The sequence below is a fragment of the Carcharodon carcharias genome, chromosome 19, assembly GCF_017639515.1.
Source record: "Carcharodon carcharias isolate sCarCar2 chromosome 19, sCarCar2.pri, whole genome shotgun sequence".
In the NCBI taxonomy this organism is placed as follows: Eukaryota; Metazoa; Chordata; class Chondrichthyes; order Lamniformes; family Lamnidae; genus Carcharodon; species Carcharodon carcharias.
In genome coordinates, this window is record NC_054485.1 from 80,230,783 (window position 1) to 80,257,426 (window position 26,644).

The 26,644-nt window shown below is 45.7% G+C and overlaps 1 protein-coding gene across 1 annotated transcript; it reads left to right on the forward strand.

The window, feature by feature from the left end:
- The first annotated feature begins 12,425 nt into the window (after positions 1–12,425).
- On the forward strand, positions 12,426–25,125 carry LOC121291741 (zinc-binding protein A33-like). Its single transcript, XM_041213257.1, has 6 exons — positions 12,426–12,879; positions 18,403–18,498; positions 18,579–18,809; positions 20,175–20,218; positions 23,575–23,723; positions 24,489–25,125. Exons 1-6 carry the CDS (start codon positions 12,436–12,438, stop codon positions 25,028–25,030), a joined length of 1,506 nt encoding a protein of 501 aa, XP_041069191.1. The 5' UTR covers positions 12,426–12,435; the 3' UTR covers positions 25,031–25,125.
- Positions 25,126–26,644: the final 1,519 nt, after the last annotated feature.

Sequence of the window (26,644 nt, forward strand, 5' to 3'; positions counted from 1 at the left end):
TTAGTCCTTTTGAATTAATCTATGGTCATGAAGTAAGGGGACAACTGAAGCTGATTCAAGAGAAATTACTGAGTCAAAATTCAGGAGCTACTCTCCTGGATTATGTGGCAAACTTCAGGGAAAGTTTCTACACAGCATGTGAGTTAGCTAAAGAACATTTAAAGATATCACAGCAAGTGATGAAAACGAAGGCAGATATGAAAGCCAAAGCTCGTAATTTTGTTGCTGGGGAGAAAACGTTAGTTTTGTTACCAGTATTGGGTGAAGGCAAGGTTTAGTGGACCTTACAGAATTGAAAAGAAACTGAGTGAAGTAAATTATTTAATAAATGCTCCAGATAGAAGAAAGAAGCAGAGGGTGTGTCATGTAAATATGCTTTAAAAGTACTTTGACAGGGAAAATAATCAAAAGGAAATATTAATGGTGGTAGGCAAGGAGAAAGAGGTAGAAATGAAAGATTCTGAAATTGATTTTCCTCTAATTAAATTGGATAATAAGGAGGTGCTTAAAATTTAAATATAATATTGAGTTACCTTCCAGGCAAGTGTCAGTGATTTGGACAAGCTATTGCAGTCACACAAGCCTATTTGTGGGAATAAGCAGAGGAGGGCAAATTTAGCTACACATGATGTAGATGTAGGTGATTCTATTTCAATAAGGCAACATCCTTATAGATTAAATCCAGTGAAGTTATCACAAGTACAGGAAAAAATTAGATTCATGCTTCAAAATGACAACGTTGAGTTTAGTTGCAGTAACTGGAGTTCAGCTATTGTGATGGTACCAAAACCAGATGGAGTACAAAGACTGTGTGTGGACTATCAAAAAGTAAATTCAGTGACAAAAGCAGATTCATATCCTATTCCACAGTTGGAAGATTGCATTGAGAAAGTGGGACAATCAAAATATTTTAAAAAGATTGACTTGCTGCAAGAATATTGGCAAGTACCGTTTCCTGAGAGAGCAAAAGAGATATCGGCCTTTGTAACACCAGATGGACTATATCAGTTTAAAGTTATGTCATTTGGTATGGAAAATGTACCTGCAACATTTCAAAGGCTGACAAAGTAATTGTAGGACTGAGAAATTGTGCTGTTTATATTGATGACTTGGTAGTTTTCAGTCAAATGTGGAAGGAGCATTTAAAACTTATGAAAGAACTGTTTGATCTACTGCAAGAAGCTAATTTGGTGGTGAACTTGGCTAAGAATGAATTTGCAAGTTACATATCTAGGCCATAACATTGGACATGGTAAGGTGGCTCTAAGAGATAGTCACAGAGGTCCAGAGCACAGAAAAAGGCCCTTCGGCCCATCAAGCCTGCGCCAGTCAAACAAGTACCTAACTATTCTAATCCCATTTTCCAGCATTAGGCCCATAGCCTTGTATACCATGGCATTGCAAGTGCACATCCAAATACTTCTTAAATGTTATGAGGGTTTCTGTCTCTAAAACTCTTTCAGGCAGTGAGTTCCAGATTCCCACCACCCTCTGGGTATAAAAATTCTTCCTCAAATGCCCTCTAAACCTTCTGCTCCTTACTTTAAATCTATGCCCCCTGGTTATTGATCCCCCCACCAAGGGGAAATGTTCCTTCCTGCCTATCCTATCTATGTCCCTCATAATTTTATACACCTCAATCATGTCCCCCCTCAATCTCCTCTGCTCCAGGGAAAATTACCCCAGTCTATCCAATCTCTTCTCATAACTAAAACTCTCCAGCCCAGGCAACATCCTGGTAAATCTCCTTTGCATTCTTTCTAGTGCAATCACATCCTTCCTATAATGTGGATTCCAAAACTGCACACAATACTTTAGATGTGACCTAACCAGCGTTTTATACAGTTCCAGCATAACCTCCTTACTCTTATATTCTATGCCTCGTCTAATAAAGGCAAGTATCCCATGCCTTCTTAACCACCTTATCTACCTGTCCCACTACTTTAAGGGACCGGTGTACATGCACACCAAGGTTCCTCTGATCCTCGGTACTTCCCAGTTCATCATGTATTCCCATGCCTTGTTTGTCCTGCCCAAGTGCATCACCTCACAATTATCTGGATTAAATTCCATTTGCCACTGATCAGCCCATCTGGCCAGCCCACCTATATACCCCTGTAATCTAAGGCTGTCCTGCTCACTATTTACCACCCCACCAATTTTCATATCATCCGCGAACTTACTGATCAACCCTTCTACATTCAAGTCTAAATCATTTATATATACCACAGACATCAAGTTACCCAGCACCATTCTCTGTGGAACCCCACTGGACACAGGCATCCAGTCACAAAAACATCCCTCGACCATCACTCTCTGCTTCCTGCCACTCAGCGAATTCTGGATCCAATTTGCCAAATTTCCTAGGGTACCATAGGCTCTTACCTTCGTTATCAGTCTCCCATGTGGGACCTTATCAAAAGCTTTGCTGAAGTCCAAGTACGTCAAGTACATTGCCCTCATCTACACACCTGGTCATCTCTTCAAAAAATTCAATCAAATTGGTCAGACATAACCTCCCCTTAATAAAACCATGCTGACTGTCCTTGATTAATCCCTGCCTCTCCAAGTGTAGATTAATTCTGTCCCTCAGAATTGCTTCCGATAGTTTCCCCACCACTGAGGTTAGGCTGACTGGCCTATCGTTCCCTGGTTTATCCCTTCCTCCCTTCTTGAATAATGGTACCACATTGGCTGTCCTCCAGACCTCTGGCACCTCTCCTGTGGCCAGAGAGGTATTGAAAATTATTGCCAGTGCCCCAGCTATCTCCTCCCTTGCCTCACTCAACAGCCTGGGATACATTTCATTCAGGCCTGGAGATTTATCTACTTTTAAGCCTGCCAGACCACTTCGAACCTCCTCTCTTTCTATGCTAATTTCTTTAATTATATCACAATCCTTCTGCCTGATTTCCATACCCACATCGTCCCTCTCACTTGTGAACACCGACACAAAGTATTCATTTCGAACCCTACCTACGTCTTCAGGCTCCACACACCAATTACTAATATGGTCCTTAATGGGCCCTACTCTTTCCCTAGTTAGCTTCTTACTCTTAATGTACTTGTAAAATAACTTTGATTTTCCTTTATTGTACTTGCCAATGTTTCTTCATGCCCCCTTTTTGCTCTACCAATTTCCTTTTAAGCCCCCCCACCCCCTACACATTCTGTATTCCTCTAGGGCTTCCGCTGTTTTGAGCCCTGCCATAAGCCTCCCTTTTACTCTTTATCTAAACCTGTATATCCCTCGACATCCAGGGTTCCCTGGATTTGTTTGTCCCATCCTTTGTCTTTACTGGAATATGTTGGCCCTGTACTCTCCTTATTTCCTTCTTGAATGAGTCCCACTGCTCTGATGCAAATTTACCTAAAAGTAGCTGCTCCCAGTCCACTCTGGCCAAATCATATCTGATCTTATTAAAATCGGCTTTCCCCCAGTTTAGAACACTGATTTCTGGCCCATCCTTCTCCTTTTCCATAACAACCTTGAATCTAAAGGAGTCATAATCACCATTTGCAAAATGTTCACCCACTGATACCTCTACCGCTTGCCCGGCTTCATTCCCTGAAAGTAAAAGCCATCATGAATTTCCCCATGCCTACAACAAAACGAGAAGCTTTGAGATTTCTGGGCATGAGTGGATTTGATCAGAATTTGGCACCAGCAAGTGTGGTTGCTCTATTGACTGAACTATTAATGAAGAACAAGAAGTGTCAATGGATACAGGAGTGTCAGAAAGCATTTGGCAGTTTGAAAATTGTGTTGACTGTGACACCATTTTTGGCAGCACCTAATTACGCCAATCAGTTTAAGTTGGTGATTGATGCAAGTGATGTAGGTGTTGGTGCTGTATTGTTACAAGGAGATGAAACTGGAATTGAGAAGCCGATAGGATATTTTTCATGGAAGTTGAATGTACAACAGAGGTTCAGGGGGCGGTGCAGTTGTCTGGCTGTCTGCTGCCTCAATGTTTCCCTTCGTCTTGTCTCTCTCTGTCTCCTCCTTTGTCCCACTGTGCTCACTGAAGGCCTTGGTGGGTGGAGGGTTGCAAGTGTCCTTGGTAGTAGCGACACTGACCATTTCATCTGCTTGCTCCTTGTTGGCTTTGGCTGCCTGTGCATAAGTTTGGGGCAGGTCTTGTAGAGGTGGCCTGCCTCACCACACAGGTTGCAGCACTTAGCCTGTTTGCAGTCTTTTGTCTGGTGCCCTCCCTGTTTGCAGTTCTAGCAGAGAGTGGCACTGCAGTTGGCCGCCACATGACCAGACTTGCCGCATGAGCGACAAAGTTTGGGCTGCCCATCATAGACAAGGTAGCCACGGCTTCCCCCGATAGTGAAGCTGGAAGGAGGGTGGAGGATTACTCCCTTCCTATCTGTCTTGAGTGTGACCTTCACCTGGCATTTGCAGGTCCCAATCCTGAAGGCATCTTTAACCTCGGTGCAATTCCCAACCTTGCCGACGTACCTGGTGAGGAAGGTGAGCACATCGGCAACAGGGACATGGGGGTTGTAGAGATGCACAGTCACCACTCGGTCCCGTTGCAACGGCAGAGCAAAGAGTGGCTCCACCGTGAGGTTCCTCATCTGTGGCTGGTATCTCTTCTCCTTGAACTCCTTCAGGCACTTGACGCAGGCAGCAACATTCTTGAAGGTCTCATCAAAGTATCCAGCGCTGGAGAAGCCCTGCAGGCAGTAGGTCTCCATGGCTTCAAATCCACACAACTCCAAAAGGATTCTCCTAATGAAGAAAGCATGGTCAATGGGTGTATCTCCTGCACTGTCTTTCACTGCCACCCTAATGGTGTTATTACACCCTGGTTTGGGGCACAACTGGTTGCAGCCATCACCTCTTTAAGTTCCCAATATTCAGCACTGAAACCTCTTCAAAGGAGAACAAACACCACAGAAGAGCTCCCAATACCAAAGGGCAAAAAGGCCAAAGCCTTTGCTGAAACCCCCAGTAACATGTATGATACCCACAAAAACAACACTCACACACATGCAGAGGCAACCATGATCATGGTGTCTCAGGTAAGTATCTGACTGTCTGCCTCAGGGTCCCCCTCTCACACTCTCATCTCGGTGCTGCTGACTGCCTGTCCCAGGGTCCTCCTCTCACACTCTCATCTCGGTGCTGCTGACTGCCTGTCCCAGGGTCCTCCTCTCACACTCTCATCTAGGTGCTGCTGACTGTCTGCCTCAGGGTCCTCCTCTCACACTCTCATCTAGGCGCTGCTGACTGCCTGTCCCAGGGTCCTCCTCTCACACTCTCATCTAGGTGCTGCTGACTGCCTGTCCCAGGGTCCTCCTCTCACACTCTCATCTAGGTGCTGCTGACTGCCTGTCCCAGGGTCCTCCTCTCACACTCTCATCTAGGTGCTGCTGACTGCCTGTCCCAGGGTCCTCCTCTCACATTCTCATCTAGGTGCTCTGACTGCCTGTCCCAGGGTCCTCCTCTCACATTCTCATCTAGGTGCTGCTGACTGCCTGTCCCAGGGTCCTCCTCTCACACTCTCATCTAGGTGCTGCTGACTGCCTGTCCCAGGGTCCCCCTCTCACACTCTCATCTAGGTGCTGCTGACTGCCTGTCCCAGGGTCCTCCTCTCACACTCTGATCTAGGTGCTGCTGACTGCCTGTCCCAGGGTCCTCCTCTCACACTCTCATCTAGGTGCTGCTGACTGCCTGTCCCAGGGTCCTCCTCTCACACTCTCATCTAGGTGCTGCTGACTGCCTGTCCCAGGGTCCTCCTCTCACACTCTCATCTAGGTGCTGCTGACTGCCTGTCCCAGGGTCCCCCTCTCACACTCTCATCTAGGTGCTGCTGACTGCCTGTCCCAGGGTTCTCCTCTCACACTCTGATCTAGGTGCTGCTGACTGCCTGTCCCAGGGTCCTCCTCTCACACTCTGATCTAGGTGCTGCTGACTGCCTGTCCCAGGGTCCCCCTCTCACACTCTCATCTCAGTGCTGCTGACTGCCTGTCCCAGGGTCCTCCTCTCACACTCTCATCTAGGTGCTGCTGACTGCCTGTCCCAGGGTCCTCCTCTCACACTCTCATCTAGGTGCTGCTGACTGCCTGTCCCAGGGTCCTCCTCTCACACTCTCATCTAGGTGCTGCTGACTGCCTGTCCCAGGGTCCTCCTCTCACACTCTTATCTAGGTGCTGCTGACTGCCTGTCCCAGGGTCCCCCTCTCACACTCTCATCTAGGTGCTGCTGACTGCCTGTCCCAGGGTCCTCCTCTCACATTCTCATCTAGGTGCTGCTGACTGCCTGTCCCAGGGTCCTCCTCTCACACTCTCATCTAGGTGCTCTGACTGCCTGTCCCAGGGTCCTCCTCTCACACTCTCATCTCAGTGCTGCTGACTGCCTGTCCCAGGGTCCCCCTCTCACACTCTGATCTAGGTGCTGCTGACTGCCTGTCCCAGGGTCCTCCTCTCACACTCTGATCTAGGTGCTGCTGACTGCCTGTCCCAGGGTCCTCCTCTCACATTCTCATCTAGGTGCTGCTGACTGCCTGTCCCAGGGTCCTCCTCTCACACTCTCATCTAGGTGCTGCTGACTGCCTGTCCCAGGGTCCCCCTCTCACACTCTCATCTAGGTGCTGCTGACTGCCTGTCCCAGGGTCCTCCTCTCACATTCTCATCTAGGTGCTGCTGACTGCCTGTCCCAGGGTCCTCCTCTCACATTCTCATCTAGGTGCTGCTGACTGCCTGTCCCAGGGTCCTCCTCTCACATTCTCATCTAGGTGCTGCTGACTGCCTGTCCCAGGGTCCTCCTCTCACACTCTCATCTAGGTGCTGCTGACTGCCTGTCCCAGGGTCCTCCTCTCACATTCTCATCTAGGTGCTGCTGACTGCCTGTCCCAGGGTCCCCTCTCACACTCTGATCTAGGTGCTGCTGACTGCTTGTCCCGGATTCCTCCCCTTGCACTCTCCTTTCCCTTTCCAGTGCTTTCATAGTTTCTTTGATCAATATCTTCAACCCACCTCTTTCTCTCCTTCTCAACTGCCTGAATAACTTGCAGTCAGGAATATTAAGTTCCCATATTTCCTTTTTTGAGCCTGGTCTCTGTTATTGCCATTAGATCACAATCCCGGATGGTGCTGTGTACCTCCAGCTCACCAACCCTATTTGCAATACTGAGTACATTTACACACATACCCTCCAAACCCATGGACTTCCTCACCCTGTTCCCTCCAACCCCACCAACCATGTCTAATCCCTCCTATTTCAAATCTGTTCTTTACCCTCGTGCTGTTTGTCTCTCTCTGTCCTCTGTGCATCTTGATTCTCCTCCCCATTGCTTCATCCTGCTGCCACTCCCCTCCTGCCTAACTAGTTTAAACCCTCCAGTGGAAAGCTGAGACCAGCAGAGCTGAAGAGAAGGAAGGTGCCGGCCCCAATTTTAGTCTTGCACCTGGCGTATCTTTAGAACAGATTCAGTTGACCTTTGGTTCTTTAAATGTAGTCGCTGAGCAATATGAGATGTACCTGGGAATCCTGAGACACACGGGACAGCGGGGGAGGTGGGGGGGGCAGATTGCGAGGAGATGCCCAGGTTTTGTTATGGGACCAGCAACTCTGAGGCAGACTCCAAGCGAACCTCTGGTTGCACGGGGATGTTCTGGGTGACATTACAGGACCTGTGACTCTGACACACACAGGGCACCAGGAGGGGAAAGAGTGGGCACTCTAGGTTATATTATCAGACCACCGACACTAAGGCACAAACACCGATTGAATAGCCAATCATTCATCTTTCGTGTATGACACTTTTTTAAATACCAAACCAAACATTCTTAGGCATGGCAGAAGCATTCATGAATCATTGCCTTTCACCTGCTTGAGCTGACACAGAGGCACATGTGAAGTACACACCAACAAACAGGAGTGAATTATCAATTTTAACCCACTGTGTCGTGTACCTGAACAGGAGCTGACACTGAGACACACACAGCTCGTACAGTACCAGACAGGATTGAATCATTCCTATATACGTATGGAGGGTGGAGACATGTGGTGGGGGGGGGGGGGTGGGGGGGGGGGGGGAGGGGTGTGGTCTGGAGATTTATTAGGACCAAGGGAAGGATTGGGAATAGGGGGGGAACAGATTGGGATGTGGGTGGATATTGGGCTTGGGTGGGGTGGAGGGTGGGGGGGGAGATTGGGATTGGTGGGGAAATTGTGACTGAGGAGGAGAGTGGGGATGAGGTTGGGGGTTGAGTCTGGGAAATGGTGAATTCCTATATGGTGTCCAGCTTCTTCAATGTTTTGCAGCTGCTCTCATCCAGGCAAATGGAGAGTATTCCATCACACTCCTGACTTGTGCCTTGTGGATGGTGGGCAGGTTTTGGGCAGGTGAGTTACTCACCACAGATTCTGAGCCTCTAACCTGCCCTTGTAGCCACAGTATTTATATGGCTTGTGCAGCTCAGTTTCTGCTCAATGATAAGGCCCAAGATTTTGATAGTGGGGGATTCAGTGATGGTAATACCATTGAATGTCAAGGGAAGATACTTAGATTCTGCCTTGCTGGAGATGGCCATTGCCTGTCACTTGCATAGTGTGAACGTTACTTGCCACTTGTCAACCCAAGTCTGGATATTGTTCAGGTCTTGCTGCATTTGGACATGGACTGCTTCAGTATCTGAGGAGCTGTGAATGGTGCGGAACATTGTGCAATCATCAGTGAACTTCCCCAATTCTGACCTTATGATGGAAGGAAGGTCATTGATGAAGCAGCTGAAGATGGTTGGGCCTAGGACACTACCCTGAGGAACTCCTGCAGTGATGTCCTGGAGCTGAAAGGACTGACCTTCAACACCCACAACCATCTCCAACACCCACAACCACCTTCCTTTGTGCTAGGTATGGCTTCAACCAGTGGAGAGTTTTCCCCCTGATTCCCATTCATTCCAGTTTTGCTAGGGCTCTTTGATGCCACACTCTGTCAAATGCTGCATTGATGTCAAGGGCAGTCACTCTCACCTCACCTCTTGATTCAGCTCTTTGGTCTATGTTTGAACCAAGGCAGTAATGAGGTCAGGAGATGAGTCACCCTGGCGGAACCCAAAATGAGCATCAGTGAGCAGGTTAATGTGAAGCAAGTGCTGCTTAATAGCACTGTTGATGGCCCCTTCCATCACTTTATTGATGATAGAGAGTAGACTGATGGGGAGGTAATTGGCTGGGTTGGATTTGTCCTGCCTTTTGTGTACAGGACATACCTGGGCAATTTTCCACATAGCCGGATAGATGCCAGTGTTGTCGTTGTACTGGAACAGCTTGGCTAGGGGCACAGCAAGTTTTGTAGCACAAGTCTTCAGTACGATTGCTTTAATATTGTCAGGACCCATAGCTTTTGCAGTATCCAGTGCCTTCAGCCATTACTTGATATCACATGCAGTGAATTGAATTGGCTGAAGACTGGCATCTGTGACGCTAGGGACTTCCAGAGGAGGCCGAGATGGATCCATTGGCACATCTGGCTGAAGATTGTAGCAAATGCTTCAGCATTACTTTTTGCATTGGTGTGCTGGGCTCCTCCCTCATTGAGGATGGGGGTATTTGTGGAGCGTCCTCCTCCAGTGAGTTGTTTAATTGTCCACCACCATTCACCACTGGATGTGGCAGGACTGCAGAGCCAAGATCTGATCTGTTGGCTGTGGGATCGCTTAGCTTTTCTATCACTTGCTACTTATGCTGTTTGGCACGCAAGTATTCCTGTGTTATAGCTTCACCAGGTTGACGCCTTATATTTAGGTATGCCTGGTGCTGCTCCTGGTATGCCCTCCTGCACTCTTCATTGAACCCGAGGGTTGATTCCCTGGTTTGATGGTAATGGTAGAGTAGGGGATATGTTGGGCCATGAGGTTACAGGTTGTGTTTGAGTACAATTCTGCTGCTGCTGATGGCCCTCAGCACCTCATGGATGCCCAGGTTTAAATTTGTTCAAAATCCATCCCTTTTAGCAACATAATGGAAGGTATCCTCGACATGAAGGGGGGACTTCGTCTCCACAATGACTGTGTGGTGGTCACTCCTACCGATACTGCTGTAGACAGATGCATCTGCAGCAGGCAGGTTTGTGAGGATGAGGTCATGCAGATATTTCCATCTGGTTAGTTCCATTACCTCTTAAAGAACATGTTCTCTCTATGGCATTGCATTGTCCATATCTATAATCAGGGGAAGATATAAGGACCATAAGACCATAAGATGTAGGAGCAGAAGTAGGCTATTCGGCCCATTGAGCCTGCTCTGCCATTCAATGAGATCATGGCTGATCTGATAATCCTCAACTCCACTTTCCTGTCTTTTCCCCATAACCCTTGATTCCCTTACTGATTAAAAATCTGTCTATCTCCACCTTGAATATATTAACAACTCAGCCTCTACAGCCCTCTGCGGTGAAGAATTCCAATGAGTTACCACCCGCTGAGAGAAGCAATTCCTCCTCATCTCTGTTTCAAATGGGTGACCCCCTTACTCTGAGATTATGCCCTCTGGCCCTAGACTCTCCCACAAGGGGGAACAACCTCTCAGCATCTATCCTGTCAAGCTGCCTAAGAATCTTATATGTTTCAATAAGGTCACCTCTCATTCTTCTAAACTCCAATGAGTACAGGGCCAACCTACTCAACCTCTTTGCATAAGAAAACTCACCCATACCCGGGATCAACCTAGTGAACTTTCTCTGGACTGCCTCCAATGCCAGTATATCTTTCCTTAGATAAGGGGACCAAAACTGTTCACAGTATTCTAGGTGTGGTCTAACTAGTGCCTTGTATAGTTTTAGCAAGACTTCCCTAATTTTATGCTCCATTCCCTTTGAAATAAAGGCCAACATTCCATTTGCCTTCCCTATGATCTGTTGAACTTGTATGTTAGCTTTTCAGGATTCATGCACGAGGACCCCCAAATCCCTCTGCACTGCAGCTTTCTTCAGTCTTTCTCCATTTAAATAATATTCAACACCTATATTATTCCTGCCAAAGTGCATAACCTCACATCTTCTCACTTTATTCCATCTGCCAAGTTTTTGTCCACTCACTTAACCTATCTACATCCCTCTGCAGACTCTTTGTGACATCCTTATCACTTGCCTTCCCACCTATTTTTATGTCACCTGCAAACTTGGCGATAGCACATTCACTTCCCTCATCCAAGTCATTAATTGTAAATAATTGAGGCCCCAGCAGCAATCCCTGTGGCACTCCATTAGTTATAGGTTGCCATCCTGAAAATGCCCCCCTTATCCCAACTTTCTGTCTTCTATTAATAAGCCAATCCTCTATCCATGCTAATATACTACCCCAACACCATGGGCTCTTATCTTATTAAGTAGCCTTATGTGTGGTAACTTATTGAATGCCTTTTGGAAATCCAAATATATTACATCTACTGGTTCCCCTTTATCTATCTTGCTTCTTACCTCATCAAAGAATTCTAATAAGTTTGTTAGGCATGATTTCCCCTTCATGAAGCCATGCTTACTCTGCTTGATTAGATTATGTATTTCTAAATGCTCTGCTACTACATCCTTTATATTAGACTCCTACATTTTCCCAATGACAGATGTTAAGCTCACTGGCCTATTGTTTGCTGTTGTTTGTCTGCCTCCCTTTTTGAATAAGGATGTTCCATGTCCCAATCCTCTGGGACTTTTCCAGAATTTAAGGACTCTTGGACGATTACTACCAGTGCATCCACTGTCTAATCCTGTCTAATCTAATCCTTTAATATCCTAGGATGCAGCCCATCAGATCCAGGTGACTTATTGGCCTTTAGCCCCATTAATTTCTCTAGTAATTTTTCTCTAGTGATAGTTATTGTATTTATTTCAACCCCCCCACCTCCCCCTCTATTAGTAAAGTCCTCTCTACAGCCCTAGTTATTTGATTTGCCAGGACACTGGCCCCAGCACGGTTCAAGTGAAGCCGATCCCACTGGAACAGCTACTTTCTGCCCCAGTTCTGGTGCCAGTGTCCCATGAACTGAAACCCATTCCTCCCACACCAATCTCTGAGCCACGCATTTAACTCCTTGACTTTATTTACCCTATGCCAATTTGCCCGTGACTCAGGTAGCAATCCCGGGATTATTACCTTGGGAGGTTCTGCTTTTAATTTAGCTCCTAACTGTTCAAATTCTTGCAATAGAAACTCCTTTCTAGTCCTATCAATGTCGTTGGGACTGAAGTTAGGGTGGAGGGGGTGCTAGTGGTGAAAGGGTGGGGGGGTGGGGATGAAGGGGTGGAGAGGGAGGGGATATGAAGGAAGGGGGAAGCTCTGGCCTGTGAAAGTATCCATTTAGTTATTGAGCTTTGTAATTGACAAGCAAGCAAATTAAATTGAACCTTCACCAATTTGTCTGAAAAGAGTGCCCTTTAAAAGGGCAGCTTAAGGGAGTTTCACACTACACTGGGAGAAATGAAAGTGAAATTAAGATCAACAACGGAGATGGCTGCCAGTAAACACATCTTAACCCTGTCCGAGGATTTAACCTGCTCCATCTGCCTGGCTCTGTTTGTGGAGCCGGTGCGGCTGGACTGTGATCACAACTTCTGTAAATCCTGTATCCAGAAGTGTTGGGGAAAGCAGAGTCAGGCTGTGTCCTGCCCGGAATGTCGAGTAGTTTTCCTCCAGGGAAGTTTCACTAGCAACAGGGTGTTGGCTAATCTCTGTGAGAAAACTCGACAGCTGGATCTGAAGCCGGACCGAGAGGCGGTGGGGTCTCACTGTGAGGAACATGACGAGAAGCTGAAGCTCTTCTGTGAGGACGATCTGTCCCTGATCTGTGTCATTTGTAGAGATTCACCCGCACATTCGGAGCACAGCTTCCTGCCTGTTGGGGATGCGGTGAAAAAGTACAAGGTAAGGGACATGGTCAAGAGGATGGGGGAGCTGGGGAGATTTACCAACTCTCGGCCTGATGGTGGCATGGAGCCAGGGATAGAACGGGTGCAGAACTGAAACTCGTGTTCCCTGTCCAGAAGGGGATCGCTGGGCTCCTGTCTGGAAATCCGATCCCTGGGTCCCTGTGTCGAACAAGATGACTTGGTCCCTGTCTGGAATCGAATCCCGGAGTCTCTGTCGGTACTGAAGGCAATCCAAAAGTGCAAGGTTAGCGAGGAAGAAGCCCGGGATGGAGGGAGTGGGTAACTGGGATCTTGTTCCATCACAGTATCTACATTAAATCACCACAGGAGGCCATTTGGCCTGCCGTGTCTCTGCTGGCCCTCTGTCAGGGCAACACAGCCAGTCCCACTCCTCGCCCTTTCCCATAAACTTGCAATATTTTTTCTCTTTAGATTACGATCTATTTTCCTTTTGAAAGCCTCGATTGAATCTCCCTCCACCGCACTGTCAGGCAGTGCATTCCTGATCCTAATCACTCACCGAGTTAAAAAGGGTTTTCCTCATTTCACCTCTGTCTCTTTTGCCAGTCATTTTAATTTGGTTTCCCCTTGTCCTCCACCCTCTCTCCGATGGGAACAGTCTCTCCCTATCCACTCTGTCCAGGCCCCTGGTGATTTTGAACACCTCGATCAAATCTCCTCTCACTCTTCTCCTCCCAGAAGAATGGTTCCAACTTCTCCAATCTATCTACTTATCTGAAGTCTCTTTTTCATAAAATGATTCTCCTAAATCCTTTCCGCACCCCCTCTAATGCCTTCACATCCTCCCTAAAGTATGGTGCCAGAAGTGGACACAATACCCCAGTTGAGACCAAATGAGTTTTTTTTTACAAGGATTCATGGTAACTTTCTTGTTTTTGCACACTATTTATAAAGCTCAGGATCCAGGCTGCTTTTTAACCAAGTTCTTATCCTGCCCTGCCACTTTTAATAATCTGTTCAAATGTACCCTTGGGTCCCTTTGCTCCTGCACCCCCTTTAGGACTGTATCCTTTATTTTACATAGCCCCTCCTTGCTCTCCCTGCCAAAATGTATCACTTCACACTTCTCTGCATTCAACTCCACCTGCCACATGTCTGCCATTCCAACAGCTGGTCTTTGTCCTCTTGAAGTCTATCACTATCCTCCTTGTGGTTCACAATACCTCCAAGTTTTGTGTCATCTGCAAATTTTGAAATGGTTCCCAAGTGTAGTTCACCAGCATATATTAAAAAAAACAGTGATCCTCATACCGGCACCTGGGGAATTGCATTATAAACTTTCCTTCATTCCAAAAGCAACCGTTCACCAGAACTTTCTGTTTCCTGTCATTCAGCCAACTTTATATCCATGCTGTCACTCTCCCTCCTATTCCATGGGCTTCAACCTTACTGACAAGCCTTTTATGTGGCACTTTTTAAAATGCCTTTTGGAACTCCATGTACACCACATCAACTAGGTTACCCTTATTAATGCTCTATTTTATCTCAGCAAAAAACTCAATCAAATTAATTAAATACAATTTGAGGCCTTTCCTTGATTAATCCACATTTCTTCAAGTAACTGTTAATTTTGGCCTGAATCAATTTTCTAAAAGCTTTCCTACCACCAAGGTTAAACTGCCTGGCCAAGAATTGCTGGGTTTATCCTTCTTACACATGTTTTTGAACATAAACATGGCATGCAATTCTCCAGTCCTCTGGCACCACCCCTGTATCTAAGGTTAATTGGAAGATTAGAGCCAGTGCCTCCATAATTTTAAATCTTACTTCCCTCAGTATCCTTGGTTGCGTCTGATCTGGTCCCAGTGACTTAACCTACAGTCAGCCTTTCTCATGCTGATGTTTATTAATTTTTAGCCCGTTTAATGTCTCAACTACCATGTCATTCACCAGAACTTTGGCAACATCTTCTTCCTTGGTAAAGACAGATGCAATGTATTCATTTAGGACCTCCACCATTCCCCTGTCTTCATGAGTAAATTCCTTTTTTGATCCTGAATCAGAGCTCCTTCCCTTTTTTTACCAACCTTTTACTATTTATATGCCTATAGAAGACTCTAGGATTCCCTTCATATTAGCTGCCAGTCGCTTTTCAATCTCTCTGTTTGCTGCTCTTATTTCTTTCCTTGCTTCTCCTCTGAATCTTCTATATTCATCCTGGTTCTAACTTGTATTATCCACCTGGCATCTTTCATATCTGTTCCTTTTCTGCTTCATCTTACTTCCTATTTCTTTCATCATCCAGGGAGTTCTGAATTTGTTTGTCTTGAATTTTCACCTTGCGGGAATGTACCTCAACCGTACCTGAAAGCTCTCCTCTTTAATTGCCCCAGTTGCAGTTTTGCCTGCCAATCTTTGATTCCAGTTTATCTGGGCCAGCTCCATTTTCACCCCAGTGAAACTGACCTTCCTCCAACTAATCATTTTCCCTCTGTATTGTTCCTTGTCCTTTTCCATAGCTATGACAGCTGTCCCTAACTGACAGGTGACCCACTCGTCCTGCCTCATTCCCCAGAACCAGATTCAGCAATGCCTCCTACCTCATTGAACTGGAAACATACTGGTGTAGAAATTCTCCTGAACATATTTCAGAAAATCTTCTTTCTCTGTGCCCCTTAGACCGTTACTATCTCAGTTTCTGTTCAGATAATTAAAGTTCCCCATAATAATGACTCCATAATTCTTGCACCTCTTTGTAATTTCCCCGAATGTTCCTCTGTATCTAGTTGGTGACCAATAGAATAAATCCAGCAATGTAATGTTACCTCTACTGTTTCTTAGCTTTAACCAAATAGATCCAGCCCTTGACCTCTCTAGGGCATCCTCTCCCTCATGCACTGTAATGTAAGCCTTAATCATTACTTCCACCCCCTCTATTCTCTCCTATCTTTCCTGAACACCTTGTCTCCAGGAATATTAATACCTGGAGTTGTCATTTTATTTGAACCTAGTTTACGTTATTGCCACAACATCATATTCCCATGTGGCTATTTGCACCTGCGACTCACCAGCCTTAGTTGTCACACCTCAGGGGGTCACATACACGCATAGTAAAACTAACTTAGGTCATGCATTTCCACTTACTCTGACTCCGCAGAATACCTTACTAATTCTTACTCTAGTGCTATCTGTTTCTCTTCCAATGCTTTCTGCAACCTGCTTTTCCTGTCTAAAGTTACCCCCTGCTTCACATACCACTGCCAAGTTAATTTAAATCCACCCCAATTGCACTAGAAAACTGCCTCCCAAGAACGTTGTTCCCAGCTCTGTTCAGGTGCAATCCATCTGGCTGTACAGATCCATAGCTTGGACTGGCAAGTGGCAAGGAGCATTCATGCCACACAAGTGCCAGGCAATGATCATCTCCAGCAAGAGAGAATCTAACCATTCCCCTTGACATTCAATGGCATTACCATCGCTGAATCCCCCACTATCAACATCCTGGGGGTTACCATTCACCAGAAACAGAACTGGACTAGCCATATAAATACTACGGCTACAAGGGCAGGTCAGAGGATAGGAATCATGCGATGTGTAACTTGCTTCCTGACTCCCAAAGCCTGTCCACCAACCACAGGGCACAAGTCAGGAGTGTGATGGAATATTCCCCACTTGCCTGGATGAGTGCAGCTCCCACAACACTCAAGAAGCTTGACACCATCCAGGACAAAGCTTGACACCACGTCCACAAACATTCATTCCCTCCACCAGTGACGCACAGTAGCAGCAGTGTGTACCATCCACAAGATTCACTGCAGAAACTCACCAAGGCTCCTTAGACAGCATCTTCCAAGCCCATGACCACTATCATCTAGAAGGACAAGGGCAGCAGATAAATGGGAACGCCACCAATTGGAAGTTCCTCTCCACTCACCATCCTGACCTGGAAGTGTATCACCGTTCCTTCACTGTTGCTGGGTCAAAATCCTGGAACTCCCTTCCTAACAGCACTGTGGGTGTACCTACACCTCAAGGACTGCAGCCGTTCAAGAAGGCAGCTCACCACCACCTTCTCAAGGGCAACTAGGGATGGGTAATAAATGCTGGCCTAGACAACGAAGTCCATATCCCATGAATGAATAAGTTAAAAAAGAAACCTCCCCCAGAACTGGTCCAAGTGTTCCAGGAATCTAAAACCCCCCCATCTTACACCATCTCTCCAGCAACACATACATCTACCAAAGCTTCCTATTTCTATGCTCACCAGTGTGTGGTACTGGCCATAATTAGGAGATTACTAACTTTGAGGTGCTGCTTGCCAGTCTATCCATAGCTGCCTAAAATCTACAGGACCACGTCCCTCTTTCTATCTATGCTGTTGGTACCAATGCAGATCATGACTGTTGGCTGTTCTCCTTCCTGCGCTCGGAGTGCTCAGTGAAATCCTTCACCCAGGCATCAGGAAGGCAACGCATCATCCTGGATTCACGCCTGTGGCTACAGACAGACCTGTCTGCTCCCCTAACTACCGAGTGACACCATCCAATCTTCCAAGCTTCCAATCTTCCTCCTACTCACCCTCCCCCGCCCCACCTTTAAAGCTGAGCCACTGTGTTGCTGTGGTATAAGCTATAGCTGCACACCCCAGACAAGCCATGACTCTCACCAGTTTTCAGAATGGAATACTGGTTGGAAGAGTGGGATACACCCAGGAGCCACCCACATGGCCTGCCTGAGGATCCATGGCTGTCTGACAGTCACCTATCCTTGCTCTGCCTGTACACCCTTAAGCTGCAAGTGGGGGTGGGGTTGGTGACCACAACCAGAAACATGCTAACTCTCAGTCTTAACAAGGCAACACAGTGACACCAATTGCTAATCAGTCTCTGACACCTGGGGCTCGAGCTGCTCCGACTGATAAGGCCTACTGCACATGTGGTTATCCAGCACTACAGCAGCGTCCTGGAGTTCCCACATGGAACAGGATGTGCACTCCATGCCCTGCCATGCCTCTATTTATTAGACATAACAGAAATAAACTGAAGGCTTAAGTAAACATTCACCTATCAATTGCTTTCCTTGTGCTGATATCATTTTCTTGTATAGGGAGATAATTTAAAAGTTTTTCCTCAACTCTTAACACAGATTTAAATGTGCTGATAAATCCAGAACCCTTTGGTATTACTGTCCCTGTTATTTACTTTTAAATTTCTCCCCTAATTAATCGAACACATTTTACTTAAACGCTAAATTATCCAAATTGCTTTTGATTTTTATACTAATTAATTAATCTACTTTTAGTTTATAGTTAATGATTTTTTTAAATTAAAGGTATACGAGTATATTCTTGCCATCTCCCACCTTTCTCCTGTGATGATTATTTTCTTGCCCAGTTTAGACCCACAATCCTATCACAGTGAGGCTCCTCTTTCAGGCTTCTTTTTATGTGGTGCTCCTTTCATGGGTGATAAAAACTAGTCTCGCTAGTGTCTCACAAGCTTGTAATCTAACAGCAGACGTTACAACAGATCATGATGAGATCTGATTCCATTTTTAGAACAAGCTGAAATCATCCTTGGGTTCCATTGAGGAAGTCGTGAAACAGGGAAGTGACTTAACACAGCTACAGGAGAGAAAGATTGCAGAACTGGATGTGAGTATTACTTCATTTCCCTTTAAACACTGCAATCCTTTAACAACCCGCTGTTTAAAGGATCTCTCTCACCATTTTAGGAATTCACTAGAACCCTGGAGGAAGACATCTCCACACAATTTGCCAAAATCCATCGATATCTTGAAGACAAAGAAAAACATTTGATCAGAGAGCTGAGGAGACAAAAGGAGGAAGATCTGCGACAAATGGAGGAGAACCTGAAAATAATTGAAAGGGCTCTGATGATTTTTGACACTGCATCAAACCTCTGTGTAGACAATGAGCAGCAGGACAATATCTCTTTTCTCAAGGTGACCCTTTATAACCCCGTCCCCAAGCTGTTGGTGTAATTGTAAACAGCATTTTATAATAAGGCTCAAAAGCCAGCTCAACAATGCCCGATGTACAGTATAACTGAGGACAAAATGGTATCAGGATTGAGCTCAGAGTGTCAGGGAGACTTACCCACACTGTCAGTGCCTCACACTGGCTGCGATATAACTGGAACCAGGGTGCAGGCAAATTACTGAACCCCTTGCAGATCCTCTTCATGTCTTCAATGTTAGTAAAGTGCCAAGAGGACAGTGCACTCTTTGCTGAAACTATACACTGAGACTGATACTGAGAACTCAGCCAATATCTTTAAATATAGATGCACAGTGCTTATGGCTTCCCCTGTTTGACTGCAGTGTGCAGTTGACAGTATAACCCCGAGCTGTGTGTAAGACGTGATCAGGGTTAGAAACTATTGCTTCCGAAATCCCTCAATGTTTCCCAGCAGCTGATGAGGAGAGCCTGACTGAGGGAGATGTATTAATCTTGCCCTTGTCCTATCACTCCAACTTGTTTTAGAACTGCAACAGTGATGACCAGGTTACAATATCGATTGAGTCACCATTCGATATCGCCAATGGTTCCTTTCAGGTTTCTTGCCTACTCCCCTGCCCTTAAATGAATGACAAATTGATCCTGAAATATTGGTTATTAATCCTGAGAGCAGTCAGTGTTCTTACTCAAACTTAGATGAAAGCAAAATACTGTGGATGCTGGAAACCTGAAACAAAAACAGAAAATGCTGGAAAAACTCAGCAGGTCTGGCAGCATCTGTGGAGAGAGAAACAGAGTTAACGTTTTGAGTCCATATGACTTCTTCAGAGCTAAAAAGAAGTTAAAATGTGCTGAAATTTATACCGTTTAAGGGAGGGGTGGAGCAGCTATGGCTGGTCTTCTATCCAGCTTCACCTGCTCCACCCCCATCCCCTTAAACACTATAAATTTCAGCACATTTTTACTTCTCTTTAGCTCTGAAGAAGAGTCATACGGACTCAAAACGTTAACTCTGTTTCTCTCTCCACAGATGCTGTCAGGCCTGCTGAGGTTTTCCAGCATTTCCTGTTTTTGTTTCTGTTTCAAACTCATGGGTGCTAGCCCTGAGAGCAGTGACACGTTAGAAAGGACCGCTGAATCTTCAAAATTTTCAGAGAAAACCCTGTCAAATATATTCAGGGTGGGGTGGTGGTGGTGGTAACTGAAGTGGTGTCACTGGAACCCATCAATGGAAACTCCACCCATATCCCTTCAGGTTTTACTAAAATCACTGATTACACACCATTAAAAAGTACAATGTAAACAGCACCGTATGTTTATTTAAATGTTTCTGATTCTCTGTCCTGCAGGAACTGAAAGAAGTTACTGAAAAGGTCTACGGCCTTGCTTCAAGGTAAGCTGAACAAAGTTTGCTGGACTTGTGTATGAACAGTAAGCTACCACGTGATATATATTACAGGGTTCATCCTCACGACTCGCTGTGTTCATGTACATATGGGCTGCCCAAGACACACAAAAGTGATGTCCCCTACGCACCATCTTATTTATGACCGGCTCCGCACAAAGTGAATTGGCCAAGTGGTTGGGTGAATTGTTAAACCAGTTTTGACCAAGTCTTCCACATACAGGACTCCTTCACATTGTGAAGACCATGTGGGATTTGCATATCCATAGCAATGCTGTGTCCATGTGTTCATTTGACATTGCCAGCCTATTCACCAGTGTTCCACTTAAGAAAGCCAAAGATATTTTCACAGCAGCACTATATCATGGTGATCTAGAACCACCATCATTGTATAAATCAGTATTCATTGAGCTCAAGAACTGGCAACTTATCCAGTTGAGTTCAGTTTTAACGACACCATGTCTGCCCAGATAGATGGTGTTGTCATGGGACCGCCTCTAGGCCCAGCTCTCACAAACATTTTTGTTGGGTACCATGAGAAAATTGTCGTCAATGGAATAACACCTAACCTCCTACCCCTTGCATATTTCTGATGTGTGGATGCTACATTTGCTATATTTAAATCCGTAGCTCCATGTAACAATTTCCCTACATGTCTTAATGAGCTCCATCCTGCTCTCAAATTCACCTTTGAAATGGAGCAGTCAGAAGAACTCCCCTTCCTTGACCTACTAGTTGAGAAATCTGCCAGGGGGGTCCTAACCACAGTCTACCACAAGCCTTCCTTCACCGGTCAATACACACACTGGGACTCTTGCGGTTCCACACGTTATAAGATTGGCCTTATCGCCAACTTCATAAATAGGGCTCGAGCCATTTGTTCAGCATGCAAGCTTGATGCTGAAATAGGGCGCATTAAAGCATCCTGCAGGGTAATGGTTACCCTGAGCAGATCATTTCACACTGTATATCACGCAAACTCATGAATGGGCCTAAGGCTGTCACTTTTGGCTCTGAAAAGTTCCCAGTCTACCTCAGATTACCCTGGAAGGGTAAAGTATCACGGAAATTTGAGCAACAGGTGTTTCACGCTGCTACTATGCAGTAGCAACACGAGTGGTGTTCACCACTAACAGGATTCTGCTGTCAAACCAGTAAAGCATTCTACCTATCACACAAATGAGTACTGTGGTATATGAATTGCAGTGATCGTATGATGCTAGGTATGTAGGCCATACATCCCAATGACTGGTGGATTGTATCAAACAGCAAGTCCCTTCCTCTGTTCACAATGGGCAAGGTACAGACTGTACCCAAACAGCCAGTGTTTGCAAAACTCAAAGCACAGTGTCCGACATTATATGTGATTCCGTGATTGGACAACATTTGCTAAATGATCCTCAATATGCTGAGAATTACATCAACAACCAATTTAAGATTGTCAGTTGGGCAGCAATGTGGTACATTTGCGTGTACTGGAAGCTACATATGTTAATACAGAGGGCCCTGTTTTTTTTTTGCAAAAATATACTTTATTCATAAATCTTCAAAAACATTTCGAACCATTTCAAAATCACCATTACAAAAATACAATCAGGTTCAACTATTACAACATGAATCGCAAGGTGTATCAGTACAAACAATGAATATTACAATCATTGGCAGACATTCATTTTAATCTGTACAGCCTGAGGGGCTCTTTACAGTTACCAGCCCCTCAGTGCACTGTGGCAGAAAGGTCTTAGGCAGTGACCCTTCCCCAATGCGCCTTTGCGGTGGCTGCCCCAAGCTTAACTGTGTCCCTCAGCACGTAGTCCTGGACCTTGGAATGTGCCAGTCTGCAACACTCGGTCGGGGACAACTCTTTGTGCTGGAAAACCAACAAGTTTCGAGCAGACCAAAGAGCGTCTTTCACCGAGTTGATGATCCTCCAGCTGCAATTGATGTTTGTCTCGGTGTGTGTCCCTGGGAACAGCCCGTAGAGCACAGAGTCCTCTGTCACAGAACTGCTCGGGATGAACCTCGACAGAAACCACTGCATCTCTCTCCAGACCTTCTTCGCAAAGACACAATCCACAAGGAGGTGAACAACGGTCTCTTCCCCACCACAGCCACCTCGAGGGCAACGTGCAGAGGGGGTGAGACTCCTGGCATGTAGGAAGGATCTTACAGGGAGGGCCTTTCTCACCACCAGCCAAGCTATGTCTTGGTGCTTGTTGGAAAGTTCTGGCGATGAGGCATTCTGCCAAGTGACTTTAACAGTCTGCTCAGGGAACCATCCCACAGGATCCACCCTCTCCTTTTCCCTCAGGGCCTTTAAGACGTTACGTGCCGACCACTGCCTGATGGACTTGTGGTCAAAGGTGTTTCTCTGCATAAATTTTCTCACGAGGGACAGGTGGTTAGGCACGGTCCAACTACTTGGAGCGTTCCGCGGCAGCGTGGCCAGACCCATCCTTCGTAACACCGGGGACAGGTAGAACCTCAGCATGTAGTGACACTTGGTGTTTGCATACCGAGGGTCTATGCACAGCTTGATGCAGCCGCACACAAAGGTGGCCATCAGTATGAGGGCGATGTTGGGCACGTTTTTTCCCCCTTTATCTAGAGGCTTGTGCTTCAGGGATATGGTTCGGAGGGACCAGGGCATGCGTTAGAAACTAGAAGGAGCGAGTGTCTATGGTGAAAAGGAAACTGGGCATGTGTGAGCGATGCTCCTTCTCCATTGCGGGTAAGAACCTGGTCATCAGGTGTGAGGCACTCTCGCTGTTGCTGTATGTGGCACAGGTCTGGCCCATTCCACACTCCTGTATGGTGGCGATCACCCGAGCCATCTTCCACTTTGACTGGAGATTGAAAATGGATCATGTCCACAGGCATACAGAGGGCCCTGTTCTTTGCAGACCAAAAGAACATGCACTTAATGCAACTGTTTCAACCAATTAAAATAAGTGACAGCTACTCACTGACTCATTCCTCAAGGTCAAGCTGCCTGGTTTAAATTTCAAACAATGCTTGGCAGTTAAGTGTTAGTCAGCATCACTGGTGCATTCTCCATAACAATACATCTACTAATCAGAGTCCACTTGCCAACCAATCAGCAGTCTCTTCACATACAGTATAAATTATTGTTTTCCTCCTTATTTGGTATTCTTGCAAAGTGTGCTGATGAGTGCAAGATGAAAAGATTTGACATGCCCTTTATTCAACAATAATCAAGTTCTATTAAACAACTAATTCAAAGATGGATAAGTGAATATCCAATCCAAGCTCTCACGTGGTTTTACACTGTGATCACAGTTTGCATCCAGCAGTGAGTGACTAAATCAATTCCATTTAATCAGGTACCCGGATAAAGAGGAGGAAGAGGAAGGTGGTGCAGAGGCAGATGAAGATGAGGAAATACTGGAGTTTCAAAGACGGAAGTACCCAGGATTTCCAGGCCCGCTATTCTACCCAATGTGGAAGGAAATGAAACAGGTCATGTTTCCAGGTAAGAAATTGCATAGTTTTTTTTTATCCATTTTCTGTAGAGGTTCCCCCACTCCTGAAGGTGCTGCATGCTACTGGAGACAAATCACTGGTGTCAGCAGCATCTGGGACCTCACTCAAGGGACTGTTCTTTATGTGACTGGAAATATATCTAACTGTACAGTGTACCCAGTCCGTAATATCTGCTCACTGTACACACTGGAGTCTGGGAATATATCTAACTGTACAGTGCACCCAGTCTGTAAAACTGTTCATGGTACACACTGGAGTCTGGGAACATATCTAACTGTACACTGTACCCACTGTGTAATATTTGTTCACTGTACACACTGGAATCTGTGACTTTGTCTAATTGTACACTGTACCCAGATTGTAACATCTGTTCACTGTACGCACTGGAGTCTGCAAATATATCTAATTGTAAACTGTACTCAATCTATAATGTCTGTTCACTGTACACACTGGAGTCTGGGAACATATTTAATTGTACACTGTGCTCAGTCTGTAATATCTGTTCACTGTACACACTGGAGTCCAGGAATATATCTCACTGTACACTGTACCCTGTGTGTAATATCTGTTCACTGTACACACTGGAGTTTGGGAATATATCTAACTGTACACTGTACCCACTCTGCAGTATTAACTGATACAGAAATTTGGACTGGGTGCCAAGTCCTGTTATAAAGACACCAGATATTAACACTTATTCATCCAGCTTCCTGTGTGTAAAATATTTAACGTGATATATTTTTAATTTCCCCAGTTTCATCCTCATTGACCCTGGACCCAAACACAGCTCATCCTGACCTCATCCTGTCTGAAGACTTGACCAGTGTGAAAAGCAGTGACAGAAGAAACCCGATGCGTCCTGATAATCCGAAGAGATTTGATGTGTGTCTTTGTGTCCTGGGGTCACAGGGATTCACATCAGGGAAACATTACTGGGAGGTGGAGGTCGGAGACAAGACTGACTGGGACGTGGGTGTGGCCAGAGAGTCAGCTAATAGGAAGGGTGGGCTAAAACTGGCTCCTGAAGATGGTTACTGGGCTTTGTGGTTGAGAAAAGGGAATGAATATAAAGCTATCGATTCAGTCACCCTGACCCCGAGTGTAAACCCCAGGACCATCGGTGTTTACCTGGACTATGAGGGAGGACAGGTGACCTTTTACAATGCTGATGATATGTCCATTCTCCACACTCTCACTGGCACATTCACTGAGCAACTCTTTCCTTATTTCTATCCTGGATTGTACAACGATGGTAAAAATGCTGCTCCTCTTAAACTGCGTCATTTTGAAAAGTAGATTCCTAAACTTGTATCAGAACATGAAAGGAAATGGGGTCAATATTACCCCCAACCCCTCCCCCATGAGGGGAGGGAGAGAATCAGGACATGGGGGTGGGGGGGGGGGGGGGGGGGGGGTGGGGGGAGGTGCCGATAAAACAGGTACGTCACAAAACATGACCCCTGCTGCTCATTGTGTGTACAATTTTGTGGCAGAGTGTCACGTCACGGGCTTGTCCATGTCTCCCTCTCGCACTGCTATTGGGAACCCAATTGAAATTCAACATTGCGTGGATAGATTTTTCAGGGTCGGGAAAACCTGGGAGCTAAATAGCGACAGGAGCAATTGGAGCAAACAGGAAGTGCTTTTCCAGCACTGCTTGTGAACTGGGAGGAACAAGAACTGAATCCCTGTTCCCACACTTCCCCACCACTGCAGCTCTGCTTCTTACCTTTTATTTTGGTAGGATTTAAGTTGCCTGCTTAACTTGACCATTTTTGGAGGCTTTTTACAGAACATATACTCTGCAGCAAAACAACTACGTCAAGTCACCATTTTGTACTGACGTGATCGGAAAATAAGCCAAGTAAATGTTGATGACCTTTTGCAAGCTAACTCAATATATAGTCCTCTCATGCAGTCACCAACAGAAACAGATGATTGGTTTAGATGTACCTCAATAACCCTGTAACTAAAGAGTAAGTCACTACTAATCCAATAATTAATAAGAGTCAGATTATATTTATTTCTGTATTTTCTACTAATAGTTCTACCTTAGGAATTTAAATTTGAAACTCGAAGTCCTGTAGCCAAAGCTGTGAGAAAGGATCCTTGTCTGTCCTGCATTGGCCCCTACCATAAACACACCAGCCTTGACTGACCCAGTGCTGGTCTAATGAATGGGACATTTTTGTGGTATTAAGATGATGAATGCATCTTGAAATAATCCATTGTATTCTGTTTGAGGCAATGTGCGCCAATGGCTAGAACCAATGAAATTAACCCTTACAACATTATTGACCAATTAGCCTTTAACAACAACTATGGACTAAGGTGGGCTGATGCCAGGATTAGATATGGAAGAGGATTTTGGGAACCATTTGGTGTGTGTGTACCAGGTTAAGGGAAACCAGTTGCATTGACTGATCCACAGGGACAGAGGGAGTTTGTTGTTGGTATGGTGACCGATAGTGTAGCACTGGGTCCAGGGACATAGGCAGAATTCCTGTCAGCATGGACCCTGGTAGTGCAGTTTACTTTGGAGGCCGAGGTGAATACCTATCAGTGCAAAGGGTTAAGATAATTGATATTGACATCCTCAGGGACAGAGGGAGTTTCCTGTCATTGCTTGGATCAAATCTGCGGTGTTTGGTTGATAATTCTACTTATAATAACTTGGGCGTTACAGGGCTTGAATATTGTTGAAAAAAGAGATACACTGCCTAAGCTTTTGGTCTTGCACTCAACAAGGCAGATTCACAAGAATACCCATTGTAAAGGGAACAACAATTTTTACTGCATGAGAAGAGAGTGCTGATTGGTTGGCAAGTACTCTGATTAGTAGAGGCGTTGCCATGGAGAACGCACCAGGGAGCAGTTAACTGCCAAGCTTTTGTTTAAATTCCAAACAGG

Excerpts from the sequence above, each read along its gene's own strand:
- LOC121291741 (XM_041213257.1), top strand. The coding sequence starts at position 12,436 with ATGAAAGTGAAATTAAGATCAACAACGGAGATGGCTGCCAGTAAACAC. Across the intron at positions 18,499-18,578 it reads GAAAGATTGCAGAACTGGAT|GAATTCACTAGAACCCTGGA; the intron begins GTGAGTATTACT and ends TCACCATTTTAG. Across the intron at positions 20,219-23,574 it reads GTCTACGGCCTTGCTTCAAG|GTACCCGGATAAAGAGGAGG; the intron begins GTAAGCTGAACA and ends CCATTTAATCAG.